At 35.3% G+C, this 18639-nt stretch overlaps 1 protein-coding gene across 6 annotated transcripts in view; it reads left to right on the top strand.

The window, feature by feature from the left end:
* Positions 1-18639, top strand: part of SASS6 (SAS-6 centriolar assembly protein) — a 52067-nt gene that overhangs the window by 403 nt on the left and 33025 nt on the right. For 5 of the 6 annotated variants that reach the window (XM_027114458.1, XM_027114455.1, XM_027114457.1 and 2 more), the window contains exons 2-7: positions 5685-5745; positions 7446-7525; positions 7932-8036; positions 10764-10935; positions 11823-11888; positions 12951-13070. In XM_027114458.1, coding sequence (XP_026970259.1) covers positions 5685-5745; positions 7446-7525; positions 7932-8036; positions 10764-10935; positions 11823-11888; positions 12951-13070 — 604 coding nt within the window. The remainder of the gene's footprint in view (positions 1-5684; positions 5746-7445; positions 7526-7931; positions 8037-10763; positions 10936-11822; positions 11889-12950; positions 13071-18639) is intronic. The other variant, XM_027114460.1, reaches the window with a different exon arrangement.

The following is an 18639-nucleotide window of genomic DNA, read 5'->3' as shown; positions in this document are numbered from 1 at the left end:
GTCAGCGTTACCCCGTGCCCGCGGATGGCGGTTGGGGTCGGGCCAAGGGGGAAAGATGGCGGCTCCAGCCAGTGGGCCCCGGCGTGCGGCTGGGTGTCCGGCAGGAGTCCCCGGGACGTGGAGGGAGACCTAGCTGGGACCTAGTGACTACCTCTCACCAAGTCCGCCGTTGCTGAGGAGGGAAGGGTGTGAGAAATGGGACGCTGACCTGCATCACGTTAAAAAAAAAAAGATCTTATCGCTGAACATTCTCGTGGACAGTATAGCCCCTTTCTCTCTTTTTGACAGGTAAGAACTCTGGCCCAGAGAACTTCATTTACTCGAGGGCTTACGAGTTTGCAGCAGGGCGGGCACTAGAACTCAGGCCTTGGCTCCCAGCCTTTTTTTTTTTTCTTTCTTCTTTGAATTATATTGGAAATAAATTTAAGCTTCGACTTAAAAAAAATCAACTTTATGGTATATTGCCTTTTTTTCACATTAGTTACTAAAAATAGATTACGTTTAATAGACTAAAGACAGTTGGGGAAAACTAAAATTTCATCCATTCATTTTTTCATTCAACAAATACTGCATACTTGCAAAACGCCTTGCTGGGCCCTGGGGATACAATGGTCAGGAAAAAGTCCTTGTGTTCGTGGAGTTCACAGTCCAGTGGGGGAGGAAGTAAAGGCCAGTCTCACAGGTAAATGCGAAATTACAACTGACTAAAGAGGTGGTGCTGTTGAGGCTTAAATAGAGAGATCTGGCTGGAAGTCAGGAGATTTCAATTTTGTCTCAGTTCCACCACTGAGTGTCAGCTGTCTCTTAACTTCTCTGAACTGTAAGTTTCCTCCTTTGTAAAGCTGATATAGCAGGCCTACTTACATGGTTGGTTGTTAGGAGGAACAGGTGTGAAAATGTGTGTGAAGGCTAAATCGTGTGGAAATGTGACATATAAAAAACGAAGACGTTGCTATATTGAGCTGCCAGTAATGTGAAAGTAGTATATAGTGCAGAATTCGATTCAGAATCAATTGGCAGGCCAGGCAAGGAGATGGTACCAAGACCAGCAGCTGTAAATGCAGATCTATAGGTTAGTTGATCATTCTTTTGTGCTGCCCAGTATGGGAGCCACTGTGATTGTTGGACATTTGAAATGGAGCTAAGCTGAACTGATGTGCATAAGAGTAAGTTGCATGTTGTACTTTGAAGACTTACTAGGAGAAAAAAGGAACGTAAAATATTTCAGTTTTTATATTGATTATGTGTTAAGGTGACAAAAATGATATATAGGGTTAATTAAATATTAATTTATTTGTTTCTTTTAATTTTTTAATGTGGCTTCTAGAAAATTAAATATTACATATATGCCTTATATTTGTGGACAGCTGTGTTCTAGAATGATTACAGAAAGATAAAAGAAAGGGAGGGCGTAATTCCTGATCCCAATGTTGAAACTCCTAGCTCTTCTCCATCTCACTACATTGTCATCACAGTTATCTTCTTAAAACACAGTTTCAGCGTTTTTAGACTTTCTGTCTAGAAACTTTTCGTATATTCGTATCACCTATAGCAGGAGTCAGAAAACTAGAGCCCGTGGGCCAGATAGCCCACTACCTTTTTTTGTAAATAAAGTTTTATTAAATTTAGCTATTCTCATTTGTTTAAGAATTGTCTGTTGCTGCTTTTGTGGTATAAGGGCAGAAATGAATAAATGTGACAGACCTTATAGCCTGCAAAGCCTAAAATATTTACTATATGGCCTTTTACAACTAAAGTTTGCTGACCCTTGACTTATAGGAAAAACAGTCCAGACTCTTTAGTTAAAAGTAGTCAAGGCCAGTTCAGCTCAACAAATATTTATGAATGCCTACTGCGTACCAGGCACTGTCCTAGGTGCTGATAAGCTCCCTTCCTCCTCACCACCTTCCTCCAACGGCAGCAAGAGCAAAAAAACAATTTTCATTCTAGCCCTCAAGGAACTCACACTTTAACAGGGGAAACAAAAATATCTTCCTTTGAGAGGCAGCACAGCACTGGTTAAGAGTTCAGGCTCTGATAAACAACAAGGTCTTACTGTATAGCACAGGGAACCATATTCAATATCCGATGATAAACCATAATGGAAAAGAATATGAAAAAATATATATATTTATCACTGAATCACTTTGCTGTACAGCAGAAATTAACACAACATTGTAAATTAACTATAGTTCAATTAAAAAAAGGATATATAATCCCTCTGTTTTGTACATTAAAAAAAATAGTTCAGGTTATGGAGCCACATTGTCTGGGTTTATTTTATTTTTTTTTAATTTATTTTTTGGCTACGTTGGGTCTTGGTTGCGGCACACGGGCTGTCTAGTTGTGGCTCATGGGCTCTATAGTTGCAGCATGCGGACTCTCTAGTTGTGGCGTGTGGTCTCCGTTGCCCCGCAGTATGTGGGATCTTAGTTCCCTGACCAGGGATCTAACCCATGTCCCCTGCATTGGAAGGCAGATTCTTAACCACTGGACCACCAGGGAAGTCCCTGTCTGGGTTTAAATTCCAGTTCTACCACTTACTGCTTGCTTTTGTACAATTTTTCTTACTTCTCTGTGCCTCATCTTTAAATTGATAAAAATAAAAGTACCTACCTGTGGGATTATTATGAGCATGTATTAAATAAGTTAATACATATAAAGTGTTTAGAACAGCGCCTGGAACTTAATGAGCATTCAGTAAACATAAGCTATTATTAAAGTATGATTAATGCATGAAGTAATGTAAATGAATTAAAGTCATAGAGAAAAAGGGACTTCAGTTGAGGACGTGGTAGTGCTCAGAGAACTCTGGAGGAAAGTGATGCAAAATTTTGAAGCCCATGGTTTGACACCAACCTGCTTTTTCATTTTTTTTTTCCCTAAGCTCCTCTATCCAATATAGTAGTCACACAGGACTACTTGTTATCCCGAGTGTACCCAATATTCTCTCAATATCATACCTTTACTCCGTTTTTTCCTGATACCTCAAATGCTTTTTCTTTCATAACTTTCTAGGTCTGTCTTAAATTCTTTTGCTATAGGGACCTTTTCAAAGTTGCCTAAGTTGATATTAATTGTCCTTAATCATTTATTAGCATGGTGTAGGTGAAAAGTCTGAGTTCTAATTTGGGCTCTGCAGTGTGACCTTAACGAAATTTGTAATTCTGTGCATCTCAGCTTCTTCCTTTGTAAGGCAGAGATAATATTTACTTGGCATTATTGTTGTTAAATAAGACGATATAAGCAAAGTGTCTAGCAGGCACTCAGTAGTGAATGAATTGGTAAGTGCTAGTAACCATTCCCTCCTCTCTCTTGAAGCTTTAAAATACAATCAGAAGCAAACCTTAGGGTAAAGTCATTTAATCTGATCTCAATTTGAGAACATGAACCATGTTTATTTCTGTTTGTATCCCTAGCACCCAGCATAGTACCTGGCTTAGAGTAGCTTTTGTTTGAATTGAGAGTTTAAGGTCACAGCTAGTATGTGGCAGAGGTGGGCTAAAATCCAGTTCTGCTGAATCTAACTGACAGGGAGAATGTTATGCAAATTTATGCATTGTTCAGAATGTGACATTTATTTTGAAAAATAGCATTTTTAAAATTGTTTTTTAAACTTCGTTTTATATTGTTCCTATGACATTAACCATTACAGTGGAGGAAGTAAGATTTGTGATTTCAGATCCTCTGAAAGCTCATGCTTTTCTACAAGATATTTCTCTGGAGGTTTTTGAAGTAAACGTGGGGAATAGTTTTAATCTATGGGCTTCTCCTCCTCTTTTTCCCCCCAGCATCTAATGCATATAGGCTTTTGGAATATATGCAACAAAATCATTAATATGATTGGAAATTTATCATAGTAATAAAACTTCCAGTATTATGTAGAGAATACTTTATTTAATGGATGCTTCTTGAATGTTTTTACAAATTTATCAAGTGTGACACACTTTTAAAAGTGTAAAGTTATCAACCACAGTGTCATATCACTATGGCAGTATGTACTAGAAAAAAACTTAAAAAGGGGCTTCCCTGGTGGCGCAGTGGTTGAGAGTCTGCCTGCCTGTGCAGGGGACACGGGTTCGTGCCCCGGTCCGGGAGGATCCCACATGCGAGGATCCCACATGCCGCGGAGCAGCTAGGCCCGTGAGCCATGGCCGCTGAGCCTGTGTGTCCGGAGCCTGTGCTCTGCAACGGGAGAGGCCACAACAGTGAGAGGCCTGCGTACCGCAAAAAAAAAAAAAAAAAAAAAAAACTTCAAAAGATGAAAACGAAACATAATGACATTGTAGAGCTGAAAAGGCCCTCACAAACCTAACTCAGTTCACTTTTTTTCCACTTTTTTTATAAGTTAGGGAATTGAAAGGTTTCTTCCTGCCCCACAAGAACACTTAATTTAAGTGGAATTGGAGTAGGAGTTGAATCTGTTTCACATACATTGCTTTGGATACTAGAGAGACAGAAACAAAACATTCTCTTGTTTTAAAGGTAATTCTTCCTACCTTTGTGGTGTTTACCAGTGCTCCTTGTTCCTTTTTAGATAATATACAAGTTATGGTAACCTCGTCGTGTGAACTAAGATTTAATATCCAGTCATATGTTTAATAAGAAATTTAACTAAAATGACATGTATTTAACCAATATAAATTACAAGTCAGAGCATAAAAAAAACTATTGAATCTAGCTTTAGTCAACTATTACCAAGTTTTTCCATCAACACTCGGTTACTCTGTCTGTACTTCTGTAGAAGTAGTAGAATGTGGAAAAAGTTTAAAACATCTTTAAAAGAATAACTTAAAACTGAACAAATTCAATTTGTTAGTTTATTTTCCCTTCACATTAGGGAAAGACCATTGTTATTTAATTCTAGCAGAATAATTTGAGAAGCACTTATGCAGAGATGTTTTTCACCATTTCTCCTTTGTTTCCTGAATTATTTAAACATTTTTGCTCAGTTTAATTAATGTTTATGAGCACCTTTATTTATATGCCTCTGTTCAATACTGGGTTTTCTAAGATGCAGTATAGAATGTGTAACACTATGGTTTTTTCCCTTTAGGGTTTAGATTTACTCTGGGATTAGATAGATAATAAACTTGTTGACCATACTTCTGTGGATATATTGCATAGAGAGTCTATTGATCAGATGTAGTTTGTGAATCTGAAAAAAAAATTTTTTGTGTATGCATAAGGGAAGTGAACATGTTTTCTTATTTCCTTTGTTGTAAACATTAAAGTATTTTAATATTATTCACACTTTAAAATTTTCAAATGAAATCTCTCATAAATCAATTTGGTCATTTCAGGTGGAATTTTTTAATGTGAAAAATTGTTATAAAACTGATGGTTTGTCTTTCAGTAGATGTTATTTGAGAATCAGGCCAGTAAGGTTGTATACCAGGCTAACAGTAGGCATTCCACATCATTTATCTCATGTAATCCTCACGACAACCTCTTTTTACAGGAGAGAAAAATTTATCCTCAGGTTAAAAACCTCATTGCTTACTTATAGAAAAATAGGAACTTAAACTTCAAATCCAGGGTGCTTTCCAAACATCTGTTCATAATTTAGGGACAACCTGTGGAGGATCTTGTGGCTTAAGATGGAAAATGTTAGCTATACAAATGGTAGTAATAATTCATTTCATGTGAATGTTTCTGATAGTTGGGCATATCTTTTCATACAGGAGAGTGAGTATTAGACTGAGCATTGAACTACAATCAGTTTCTAATCCAGTTCACAGAAAGGTTGGTATTTATTTCTTTTGAAATAAATATTTTTTTGAGATATGGTAATTCTGTACATTATAATTATTTTTGTTCTTTAAGAATGTGAGATCTTTTGTTACATCATCTTGCTTTTTAATTTGGGGCCATTTTATAACTTGCAGATCTGGGGTGGTAGAACCTACTAAGACAACAACTGAGAGATTATTATATCATATATTCCTAAAGCATGCAAGAATTGGGGATTGGGACAACAGTCTCCTTAGGTTTGCCGCATTGCACTTTTTTTTGACCACCCCTTGTGGTTTGCCGGATCTTAGTTCCCAGACCAGGAATCGAACCCCACCAGGGATCAAACCTGTGCCCGTGCCCCCTTGCAGTGGAAACTCAGAGACCTAACCACTGGACCTCCAGGGAATTCCCCCATTACACTTTTTTAAGTTGCTAGAATATATATTGCTACTCTGTAGAATTGGCGTTTCATGTAAATGTGAGAACAGAATGAATTGAAGCACTGCAGGGAGATAGTTTTGAATCTTTTTGCCTTTTGAAGAGAGGTGTTTAGAACATCATTCTAATCTGATTTAAAAGTATGAGTCATTAACAGAAATGAGGATATAGAATGGAGGGCTAAGAAATACATCTGTTTTCTCTGTCATAGCTTTCCCTGTACATATTCAAGGATCTAATGGTGTTAGTAGCAGCTTCAGTTTTTTATAGCATCTTGGGGTGGATTTCAAGAAATACTTAAATAGAAGCTGCTTTAAGAAACAGTGCCTTCTGAAGCAGAGCAAACACCTAGGTTGCTAATTTTCTAGGGTAGAGATTATATATTATACTTCTTACATGTTATTCCTATGCCTACTGTACCTTTTCATTTTCCAGCTCTACTCATAAAAGTGGTTTAGATTTTTCTAGGACCCTAGTGGTTCCTCAGTAGCCACAAGTAGATATTATTTCTAAGTAGAAACTTAATCTGTTAGCCCATCATCTTGCTAGTCCTGTTTTCCTTGTGCCAGTGTGCTCTGAAACACATAATTTTTGTGTACTTTTCTGTCAGCTTTAGCTGCTGTGATAAAATGGTCTTTATGAAAGGTATTCACTTCATTTGAAACTGAAAACAGATAGGGTTCCACATCAGTGGCCACTTAAGAGTGGGAGAGAATAGGTAGGCTCTTAGGAAGAAGCCCTGACAGCCCGTCACCTGATACCCCTGTCCTCTGCCTGAGAGACAAATGTTCCTTTCTTATCTAGGGTAGATGATTGTTTGTCATTTCTGCTGATGTATTTACCACTTAGGAAATACCAGACAATTAACTTGAGGGAAACTGAAAATATAATTGATTATGATATGATCAGTGGTAAAGAATACTTTTGTTATGGTATCATAGTGCAGCAAGGGCTGGGTCTAAACTTTCTTAAGCCTCTGATAGAATGATATATTCTTCAACTTACAACTCCTAGCATTTAATTAGCTTTTATAGACCCCTTTCCTTCCCACCTTCCACTCCATGTGGCTCTCAAGGAGCAGAATATTTAACCCTATTTAAGATGCTAAAGTCTCCAAAGACCAATGAAAACCCAGCAGCACCAGAAGACAGCTGTCTGAACTATAACAGTGATATGTTGATAATACTAGATGATTTCATTTCCAAGAAGGAAGAAATTACTCTAAAAGCCAAATCTACTGAAAACATTAAAAATAACAATCTTTCTTTTAGGATTTAGTTATCCGTCTGACTGATGATACTGATCCATTTTTTCTGTATAACCTTGTTATATCAGAGGAAGATTTTCAGAGGTAACTATATTTATTTTTCTGGTCTTTGATCTAGGAATAAGTAAATTTTTACGTTTTGTGAATGTATCGGTACTATCCTCTTTGAAACACATACCTATTAGAAACATTTAGGCATTTTGGGAACACTGGACTATTTATACTGTAATTATTCAGGCTGTTTTTGAAAATAAATATTTGATAGATTATCAGCATTTTGCTTAACAGCTCAGAAGTTTGGAGCTTTAGCTAGATTTATTGACCTTTTCCCTCCCATTGAATAAACTCTATAAAAATCAAAGTTCCCTAGCTTCATTCTTGATTATAATGTGTGTTCAGTAAATAAAAGAATAGTCTTTCAGGATGTTATTTGTAATTAAATACAGTAATTAAAATTCTAAAAGAATTTCTTTTCCTGTCTTCTGTATAGTTTAAAATTCCAGCAAGGTCTTCTGATAGACTTCTCAGCTTTCCCACAAAAATTCATAGATCTCCTTCAGCAGTGTACTCAAGAACATGCCAAAGAAATTCCAAGGTAAGTCTCAGGAGAGCACTATATCATTAAACTTCCCTAAAGACAGACTCTTCTTTGTAAGACAACTTGATGGGAAAATATTCTATATAAGTACCTCTGTCTGTTTTCAAAGCTGTGGTGAGAGGTTCATAAATCTCAAATTTATAAAATCAGAAATATTTGCCCCTTAATTTTCATGTTTTGGCAAAGCCATTAAAGTTACCTGAAATATTTAACAGCATCAAATATATATTTTTTCCAAAGGTTATATTCCATTTATAGTTATTATAAAATATTGGCTATATTCCCTGGGTTGTGCAATATATCCTTGTAGCTTATTTATTTTATACATAGCAGTTTGTACCTCTTAATCCTCTACGCCTATATTGCACCTCCCCCCTTCCCTCTACCTACTGGTAACCACTAGTTTGTTCTCTATATCTGTGTCTGTTTCTTTTTTGTTATATTCACTAGTTTGTTGTATTTTTTAGATTCCTCATATAAGTGATATCATACAGTATTTGTCTTTCCTGACTTATTTCACTTAGCATAATACCCTCTAGGTCTATCCATGTTGTTGTAAATGACAAATTTCATTCTTTTTTGTACTCTATTGTGTATATATACCACATCTTCTTGATCCATTCATCTGTTGATGGACACTTAGGTTGCTTCCATATCTTGGCAATTGTAAACAATGCTGCTATGAACATTGGGGTACGTGTATCTTTTAGAATTAGTGTTTTTGTTTGATTTGGATATGTACCCAGGAATGGAATTGCTGGGTCATAAGGTAGGTCTGTTTTTAGTTTTTTGAGACACCTCCCTACTGTTTTCCACAGTGGCTGCACTAATTTACATTCCCACCAAGAGTGTAGGAGGGTTCCCTGTTCTCCACATGCTCGTCAACATTTGTTATTTGTGTTCTTTTTGATGATAGCCATTCTGACAGGTGTGAGGTAATATCTCATTGTGGTTTTGATTTGCATTTACCTGATGATTAGCCACGTTGAGCATCTTTTCATGTTCTTTTTGGCCATCGGTATGTCTTTGAAAAAATGTCTGTTCAGGTCTTCTGCCCATTTTTTTGTCAGGTTGTTTGTTTTTTTGATACTAAGTTATATAAGCTGTTTATGTATTTTGGATATTAGCCCTTCCTTGGTCATAACATTTGCAAATATTTTCTCCCATTCAGTGGGTTGTCTTTTTGTTTTGTTGATAGTTTTCTTACATTGTGCAAAAGCTTTTTAAATTTAATTAGGTCCCATTTGTTTATTTTTGCTTTTATTTCCTTTTCTTTTAGGAGATAGATCTAAAAAATATTTCTACAATTTATGTCAGAAAGTGTTCTGCCTATGTTCTCTTCTAGGAGTTTTATGGTTTCCGGCCTTACATTTAGGTCTTTAATCCATTCTGAGTTTTATTTTTTTATGTGCTGTTAGAGAATTTTCTGTTTTGTTCTTGTACATGTAGCTGTCCAGTTTTTCCAGCTACTTATTGAAGAGACTGTCTTTCCCCATTGTATATTCTTGCCTCCTTTGTCGTAGATTAATTAACCATAAGTGTGTGGGTTTATTTCTGGGCTCTCTGTTCTGTTCCATTGATCTATGTGTCTGTTTTGGTGCCAATACTACTGTCTTGACTACTGTAGCTTTGTAGTATGGTCTGAAGTCAGGAAGTATGATTCCTCCAACTGTGTTCTTCTTTCTCAAGATTGTTTTGCCTATTCAGGGTCTTCTGTGTTTCCATATAAATTAAAACTTTTTTTTTATTCTAGTTCTGTGAAAAATGCCCTTGGTATTTGGATAGGGATTGCATTGAATCTGAAGATTGCCTTGGGTAGTATGGTCATTTTAACAGTATTGATTCTTTCAGTGCATGAACATGGTATATCTTTCCATCTGATTGTATCGTCTTCGATGTCTTTCATCAGTGTCTTGTCTTACAGTTTTCTGAATACAGGTCTTTTATCTCTTTAGGTAGGTTTATTCCTAGAAATTTTATTCCTTTTGGTGCAGTTGTAAATGAGATTGTTTCCTTAGTTTCTCTTTTTGATAGTTTTGTTGCTAGTGTTCAAGTATATGTTTTTGTAATGAACTTGGAAAAAGGGAAGAATAAGATTTTGTGTGCACATATATCTGTATTTGTTTAGTGTAACACGTGATCCTTTCCTTGTAAAGCTCCCAAACCTTTTATGTATAAATTTCATCAATTGACGATTCTTGTTTGAATTAATTAGCAACTATAAAATTATGCTTTTCCAGTTCCATCATTCTTCCTATATTTATTAGATATAATTCTTCTATAAAGAAGAACTTTCCTTTATCAATTAGAGCTATTTGATTACTCTGAAAATTCATACAGGAAAGGATACATGCTCAATTCTTACTTTTAAATTGTCAGTTTTCAGAGTAAGGAGTTGTTACTCTAGTTACTTTTGTGGTTTCAGTGGGTTTTTGATTTGTTTTTGTTTTTAGTGTTTTGTTTTCTTCTCCTCATCTGTTTCTCATTGTGAACTCGTGGACATTTATATATTCATTGTTTTCAATCAATAGATAAATCTCCATTTTACTGTTTACACTAATTAATCCAATTTTACCATTGGGAATCCTTTCATATTGGCTCCTATGATTCCAGTATGCTCCCTTTTCTGATCCTTTTAATCATTGATGATCCAATAGAGCTCATGATTCAATGGGAGAGTTTCACTGTCTCATAAATGTGTTATGTCACACTTTGTTTTCAAAGGTTTTTGCTACAGTTAGTTTCTCCAGAAGCTATTTTGGATAACTCACCTGCTTTTTTAAATGTGGTAGAGACAAATCCTTTTAAGCATCTTACACACCTTTCATTAAAACTGTTACCTGGAAATGATGTGGAAATAAAGAAGTTTCTAGCAGACTGTTTGAAATGTAGCAAGGTAAGATTTAAATTTAAGTTAATCTTTTAAATAAGTCCCAGAGCTCTCTGATAAACCACTGAAAAGCTATATCGCTATTAGATTTTGTTTTCTGAATAAAGTTCTTTTAAAGATGTACAGGAATTTTTTTTTTTTTTTTTTTGCGGTATGCAGACCTCTCACTGTTGTGGCCTCTCCTGTTGCGGAGCACAGGCTCCGGACACGCAGGCTCAGCGGCCATGGCTTACGGGCCCAGCCGCTCCGCGGCATGTGGGATCTTCTCGGACCAGGGCATGAACCCGTGTCCCCTGCATCGGCAGGCGGACTCTCAACCACTGCACCACCAGGGAAGCCCCCAGGAAATTTTTATAGCATGTACTGACTTTATTGTTTTAGTTAAGGTACAACAGGATAGAACTGGACCAGGAATTGAGAAACTGAGGTCCCAGGATTTTTACTGATTTTCTGTGACCTTGAGCAGTCACTTAAACTCTTGGTGTCTTGGTTTCATCAGCTGGTAGATATGTATGGAAATATGTACCCTCTCTAGGCTGTCTTAAATGAGATAAAATATATGGAAGTGTCTTGAAGATTAGAAAGTGCTCTATAACTATATAAGGTATGTAGCACAAGGAAACAACATTGGGATGCCTTGTAAGAGTTTTCAGAAAGTCTTTTTAGTCAAACACTATGGATCAGTGCATCTCAAGATTTAAGGGTTAGGCAAATCTTCTAGGGATCTTGCTCGTGCAGATTCTAACTCAGAAGGTTTGAGGTGGAGCCTGAGATTCTGTATTTCTGACAAACTCCCAGGGTGGTACTGATGCTTACTTTGCTGCACTTTGAGTAGCACAGCTACAGATGATTAAATTAAATTATAAGCTGCATACTTTTATTTTTATAAATAGGAAGAAAAATTATCATTGACACAATCACTAGATGATGTTACCAGGCAACTGAATTTCACACAAAAGGTAATTCAAATTTCATTTTGTCTTTGTAAGTCATCCAAACATAGGTTCTGAATTGCTTCTTGAATCAAATCTAGGCTTTTGTGTATTTTTTTTCAAAGCACACTGCCATTGAATTCCCCCTCCTTTTTGCCACCCTTCCCCTACCAGTTGTCTTAATCTGATGCTTTTTCTTCTTGATAGTTTATTCTATCCAAACATTTCTGTTATCCCCAGTATATGACACATTTTCTCCAAGTCTTCATTAAATAATGTATAGTATCTGTCATATGTTCTGCTCCTCTTTAATTCACCTCATTCCTCTTGTCTAAATGGCTTTTCAGTTCCTGTCTTCTAAATCTTTCCCTTCCTTCCTTCTGTTAAGTTTAGAATTAATTCCTCTGATAGGCTTATCATCATTTCAGTCATAGCTACTCCTTGAAATTGAGGACCAAAGTATCTGATAAGCTGCATGGCTTCAGGTAGAAAATTGTCCTGCACCACGTGGCCCATCTTGGGAACCTGTGTTTCTAGGTTTTAGGTGTATAAGTAAACTACAGTTGACCCTTGAACAACACGCGGGTTAGGGACACCGGCCCCCTGCACAGTTGAAAATTCTTGCGTAAGTTTATAGTCAGCCCTCCATATCTATGGTTCCACATCGTCAGATTCAACTAACCGTGGATTGTGTAGTATTGTAGTACGTATTTCTTGAAGAAAAATCTGAGTATAAGCGTACCTGTGCATTTCAAACCTGTGTTGTTTAAGGTCATCTGTACTACTTATGACTTGGTCTACCCTGGGTTTCTTTTTTTCTTAATGCCAGAGGAGAGGATTGAGAGGCGAAGAGCCAGATTTAACTAAAAGGTTAGTGATTGTTAAACTGTGGACCATTTTAACTCTAAAATTGCTTTTATTCTAATGTTGATTTCTTTAAATACAAAAAGATCTGTGTAAGAAAAGGCTTTGAGTATGTCTTAAAAAGCTGTGATTCCATCTCCTTTAATATACTTTGCAAATATTTTCATGTTCCAATCTAATAACATATTCAAGAATTTTAATATTTCATATTGAACTCTACTACAGACATTATCAGAAAAAATCCAAGAATTAGATAAGTTACGGAATGAATGGGCATCACACACAGCAACATTGTCAAATAAGCATTCTCAAGAACTGACAAATGAGAAGGAAAAAGCTTTGCAGGTATGAATATTAAAAAGAACTGGAAAAATATTTTGTTATTGCCGTTAGTCATTTTGTTAATTATAAAAGTAATACATGCTTGCTTTAACATTTTCAAACAGTACGGAAGTATATAAAAATTAAAAGTCTATCCTTAAAAATCTTACTACGCAGAGATAATTTATAAACATTTTGATATTTGTTTTTCCAGACTTTATATATGTAAATAATATACAATTTATAAATAATTGTTTATATTTATAAATTTAGAAATATGTAAATTGGGAGATATGTACACACCTGAGTTTTGGTTTTGTTCTAAGCTAACAAGGTCCTCATGGATATATTGACTGTAACTTTTTTTCACCTAACTTGATATCATAGATACTGTTTTTTTTTTTATCAGTTCAGAAGTAGCTGAGTAGTATTCATTACTTGGACATAAAATAAATTATTTAAGTACTTACTAACTGATGGACATTTAAATGCTTCAGATCTTGGTTACTGCAAATAATACTGCAGTGAACATTTTTATTCCTAGAAGTGAGATTGCAATATACCCATATAAAATATTAACGGATATTGCAAATTCGCCACCCAAAAATGTTGTACCAAATGGAATCCCAAAGATAGTGTATGATCATACTTACTTCCCCATATTCCTGATAATATTAACCTTCTTAATATCTGCTACCGGACAGGTATTATAGTAGTATTAATTTTAGTTTATATTTCTTAGATTTTTAGTGAAGATAAGTATCTTTTAATATGACTTTTGGCCATTTTAATTTCTTCTGTGGATTATTTCTTTTAATATCTTTTGCTTTCCCTGTGTGACTCTCATTTTCTACTGCTTTGTAGTGTGGATTTACAGTATTTTATACCTTTTATATCATATTAATTTCTTTAATTAATGTTAAATTATTCTTTAATATAAAATTCTATTTTTGCTTTTTGCACCTTACTAAATGTTTGCTTTTAAGGGTACTGCTTGATAGCAGTTTATGTGTACTTTCACCCAAATTAAGATTCAGAAAATTGTACCACCCCTTTAGGTTTCCTTGTGTGCCTTCTCAATCCATTTCATACTCCCACAGGAAGCCCATCACTTCAAAACAGGTTTTGCCTGTTCTTGAACTTTAGATAAATGGACACATACAGTATGTACTTATTTGTGTGTGGCTTCCTTCACTCAGCATAATATCTCTGAGATTCAGTTATATTCTTGTGTGTTTCTTTTTGTTGTTGTGTAGGATTCTATTATATGAACATGCAGTAACTTATCTGTTTTCCTGTTGGGAGACATTTGAATTGTTTCTGACATTTTGCTATTATTAAACTGTTACGCACTTTCTTGTACATGTCTTTTTGTGAACACATGTACTCATTTTTCTTGGGTATATATTTAGGATTAGAATGGCTAGGTTCTAGTGTAGGCATATGTTTAGCTTTAGTAGAAACTGTCAAACAGTTTTCCGAAGTGGATATGTCAGATCACACCGCCATTCAGTGGGTGTATGGTAGTACCTCATAATGAACACCTTTTCATATGTATATAGACTGCTTGGATATTTTCTTGTGAAGTGCCCATTTGAGTCTTCAGCCCATTTATTAATTGTGCAGTCCGTGTTTTTCTTAATGATTTGTAGGAGTTCTTTGTATATTCTGGACCTAAGTCCTTTGTCAGATACATGCACTGTGAATATTTTTTGTCCATGGCTTGCCTTTTCATTTCTGGTGTAAAGTAAGGATATTATACCTTTACCTACTATGTATATTATAAACATTGTATTTTAGCTTGTCATTTGCATTTATTAGTATTTCTTGCCATATATAGTTCTTTTTTTAATTTTTATATTCTTTTTTTTTTTTCGGTACGCGGGCCTCTCACTGTTGTGGCCTCTCCCGTTTCGGAGCACAGGCTCCAGACGCACAGACTCAGCGGCCATGGCTCACGGGCCCAGCCGCTCCGCAGCATGTGGGATCTTCCCGGACCGGGGCACGAACCTGTGTCCCCTGCATCAGCAGGCAGACTCTCAACCGCTGCGCCACCAGGGAAGCCCAATTTTTATATTCTTATATTTAAATTATTTTATTTATTTTAAAGATTTTGTTTATTTATTTATTTTTTGAGCTGCACCATGCAGCATGTAGAATCTTAGTTCCCCGACCAAGGATCGAGCCCACGCTGCCTGCATTGAAAGTGCAGAGTCTTAACCACTGGACCGCCAGGGAAGTCCCTATAGTTCTTTTTATTTGATTGTCATCCAGTCTTTCAATCTGTGTTTTTATGGTATAAGGCTGCATTTTATGTTTGGAAAGCCTTTGCCACCCCAAGGTTATGAAAGATATTCTCTGGTATTCTCTTCTAATACTTCTGTAATTTTCTTGTTGAATTTAACTTTTGTAATCTGTTTGGAGTATATTTTTCTGGAGTATGAGATGGATTTTTTTTGGCATATAGTCAGTGAGTTGTTAAAATACCATATTTCCCAGTGGTTTAAAATGCAACCTTTAATATATACTAAATTCCTTTATTTATTTGGTCTTGTTTCTGGACTATTGGGTAGAACTGATATCCTTGGAATTTTCTTGTCCAGTGTAGAGAAATATCTCTTCATTTATTCAGGTCTTATTTGTTTAAAACAGGTTTATAGTTTACTCTTCATTTACCTCCTTTTCTCTTTCTTTTTTTCTTTTACAGTTCTTGTTAAATATTTTTGCCTAGAGATTTTACAGATTTTTGCTCTATAAATGGGACCACCTATCACACCCCTCTACTGTGATAATTTCTAAGTGTTTATTGCTAATGTGTATTAATGTCATACCCATTAATTCTAGGTTATATTTACAGATTTGCATTTTAATTTACATATTCTAATAGTTTTGGAGATTCTCTTAGGTTTTTCTGGTAGATATGTAAACTATACAAAATGGTAATTTATCTCTTCCAAAATTTATATCATTTTTTTCTTATGCAGAGAAATGATAAATAATAGTGGAATCCCTATCTTGTTTCAGTGCTTTTTAATTTAATTTTTATTTTATATTGAAGTACAGTTGATTTACAGTATTGTGTTAGTTCCAGGTGTATAGCAAGGTGATTTCAGGTATATATGTATATGTATATCCATTCTTTTTCAGAGTCTTTTCCCATATAGGTTATTACAGAATTATTGAGTAGAGTTCTGTGTGCTATACAGTAGGTCCTTGTTGATTATCTGTTTTATATATAGTAGTGTGTGTGTTAATCCCAAACTCCTAATCTATCTCTACCCCCCCTCCTTTTCCCTTTGGTAACCATAAGTTTGTTTTCAAAGTCTGTGAGTCTATTTCCATTTTGTAAATAAGTTCATTTGTATCATTTTTTAAGATTCCACATATAAGTGATATCATGTGGTATTTGTCTTTGTCTGACTTCCTTCACTTAGTATGATAATCTTTAGGTCCATCCATGTTGCTGCAAATGGCATTATTTCATTCTTTTTTATGGCTAAGATTCCTTTGTATATAAGTACCACATCTTCTTTATCCATTCCTCTATCAATGGACATTTAGGTTGCTTCCATGTCTTGGCTGCTGTAAATAGTGCTGCAGTGAATACTGGGGTACATGTATCCTTTCAAATTATGGTTTTCTCCAGATATATGCCCAGGAGTGGGATTGCTGGGTCATATGGTAGCTCTATTTTTAGTTTTTTAAGGAACCTCCATACTACTCTCCATAGTGGTTGTAGCAGTTTACATTCCCACCAACAGTGTTGGAGGGTTCCCTTTTCTCCACACCCTCTCCAGCATTTACTGTTTGTAGACTTTTTGTTACTGGTGTGAGGTGATAGATACCTCACTGTAGTTTTGATTTGCATTTCTCTGATAATTAGTGATGTTGAGCATCTTTTCATATGCTTTTTGACCATCTATATGTCTTCTTTGGAGAAATGTCTACTTAGGTCTTCTGCCCGTTTTTTGACTGGGTGGTTTTTTGATATTGAGCTGTATGAGCTGTTTGTATATTTTGGAGATTAATCCCTTATTAATCGCTACATTTGCAAATATTTTCTCCCATTCTGTGTGTTGTCTTTTCGTTTTGTTCATGGTTTCCTTGGCTGTGCAAAAGCTTTTAAGTTTCATTAGGTCCCATTTGTTTATTTTTGCTTTTATTTTCATTACTATAGGAGGTGGATCCAAAAAGATCTTGCTGTGATTTATGTCACAGAGTGTTCTGCCTATGTTTTCCTCTAAGAGTTTTATAGTATCCGGTCTTACATTTAGGTCTTTAATCCATTTTGAGTTTATTTTTGTGTATGGTGTTAGAGAATGTTCTAATTTCATTCTTTTACATGTAGCTGTCCAGTTTTCCCAGCACCACTTATTGAAGAGACTGTCTTTTATTTCTCCATTATATATTCTTACCTCCTTTGTTGTAGATTAATTGACCATAGGTGTGCAGGTTTGTTTCTGGGCTTTCTGTCCTGTTCCATTGATCTGTATTTCTGTTTTTGTGCCAGTACCATAGTGTTTTGATGACTGTAGCTTCATAGTATAGTCTGAAGTCAGGGAGCTGGATTCTTCAAGCTCTATTTTTCTTTCTCAGGATTGCTTTGGCTATTTGGGGTCTTTTGTATTTCCATACAAATTGTAAAATTTTTGTTCTAGTTCTATGAAAAATGCCATTGGTAATTTGATTGGTATTGTATTGAATCTGTAGATTGCCTTGGGTAGTATAGTCATTCTGACAATATTGATTCTTCCAATCCAAGAACATGGTATATCTTTCTATCTGTGTCATCTTCGATTCTTTCATCAGCATCTTATAGTTTTCAGAGTACAGGTCTTTTTCCTCCTTAGGTAGATTTATTACTAGGTATTTTATTCTTTGATGAGATGGTAAATGGGATTGATTCCTTAATTTCTTTTTCTGATCTTTCACTGTCAGTGTATAGAAATGCAAGAGATTTCTGGGTATTAATTTTGGTAAGTTAATCTTTTTTGGTAAATAGCTGAAATACCTCTCCAGTAGGAATGATGTTTGCTCTGCTTTTGAGAAAGTTTTCTTCTGTCTGGCTTCCAAAGAGTGCTAAGTCAGATGAAGTGACTTTTGGGGATTTAACCAAATAATCATTTTTCTCACTTTAGTAGTAAAATAATGATAATAATAGATTTCCAAAAGTGGAACCAATTTTGAATTCAGAGGATAATATTTAGTCAAAGATTTTTAATATCCTGTTGAAGCAGTTTGCTAATATTTAATTTAGGACATTTGTATATATATTCACACATGAGATTGGTCTGAGATTACTATTATCCTGCACTCTGTCTTAGTCTGCTAATTAAAATTATGGATTTTGGACTATGGTATTAGAATTATGCTAGCGTCAGGAAAGGTATGAAAACATTTTCTGGTTTTCTCTATGCTTTGGAACAGTCAAATAATGAAGAATTATCTGTGCCTTGAAGGCCTGATAGAATTAGCCTTTTATCATTTGGGTCTGATGTCTTTTTTTTTTTTTGACAATTTTTCTTTTTTAACATCTTTATTGGAGTATAATTGCTTTACATTGTTGTATTAGTTGCTGCTGTAAAACATACTG

Source organism: Aethalodelphis obliquidens, unplaced genomic scaffold, assembly GCF_003676395.1.
Source record: "Aethalodelphis obliquidens isolate GAN/ISIS:26980383/991018 unplaced genomic scaffold, ASM367639v1 scaffold13, whole genome shotgun sequence".
Taxonomy (NCBI): Eukaryota; Metazoa; Chordata; class Mammalia; order Artiodactyla; family Delphinidae; genus Aethalodelphis; species Aethalodelphis obliquidens.
Note: the sequence above shows the minus strand (reverse complement) of the source record. Positions and strands in the feature narration are given on the sequence as shown.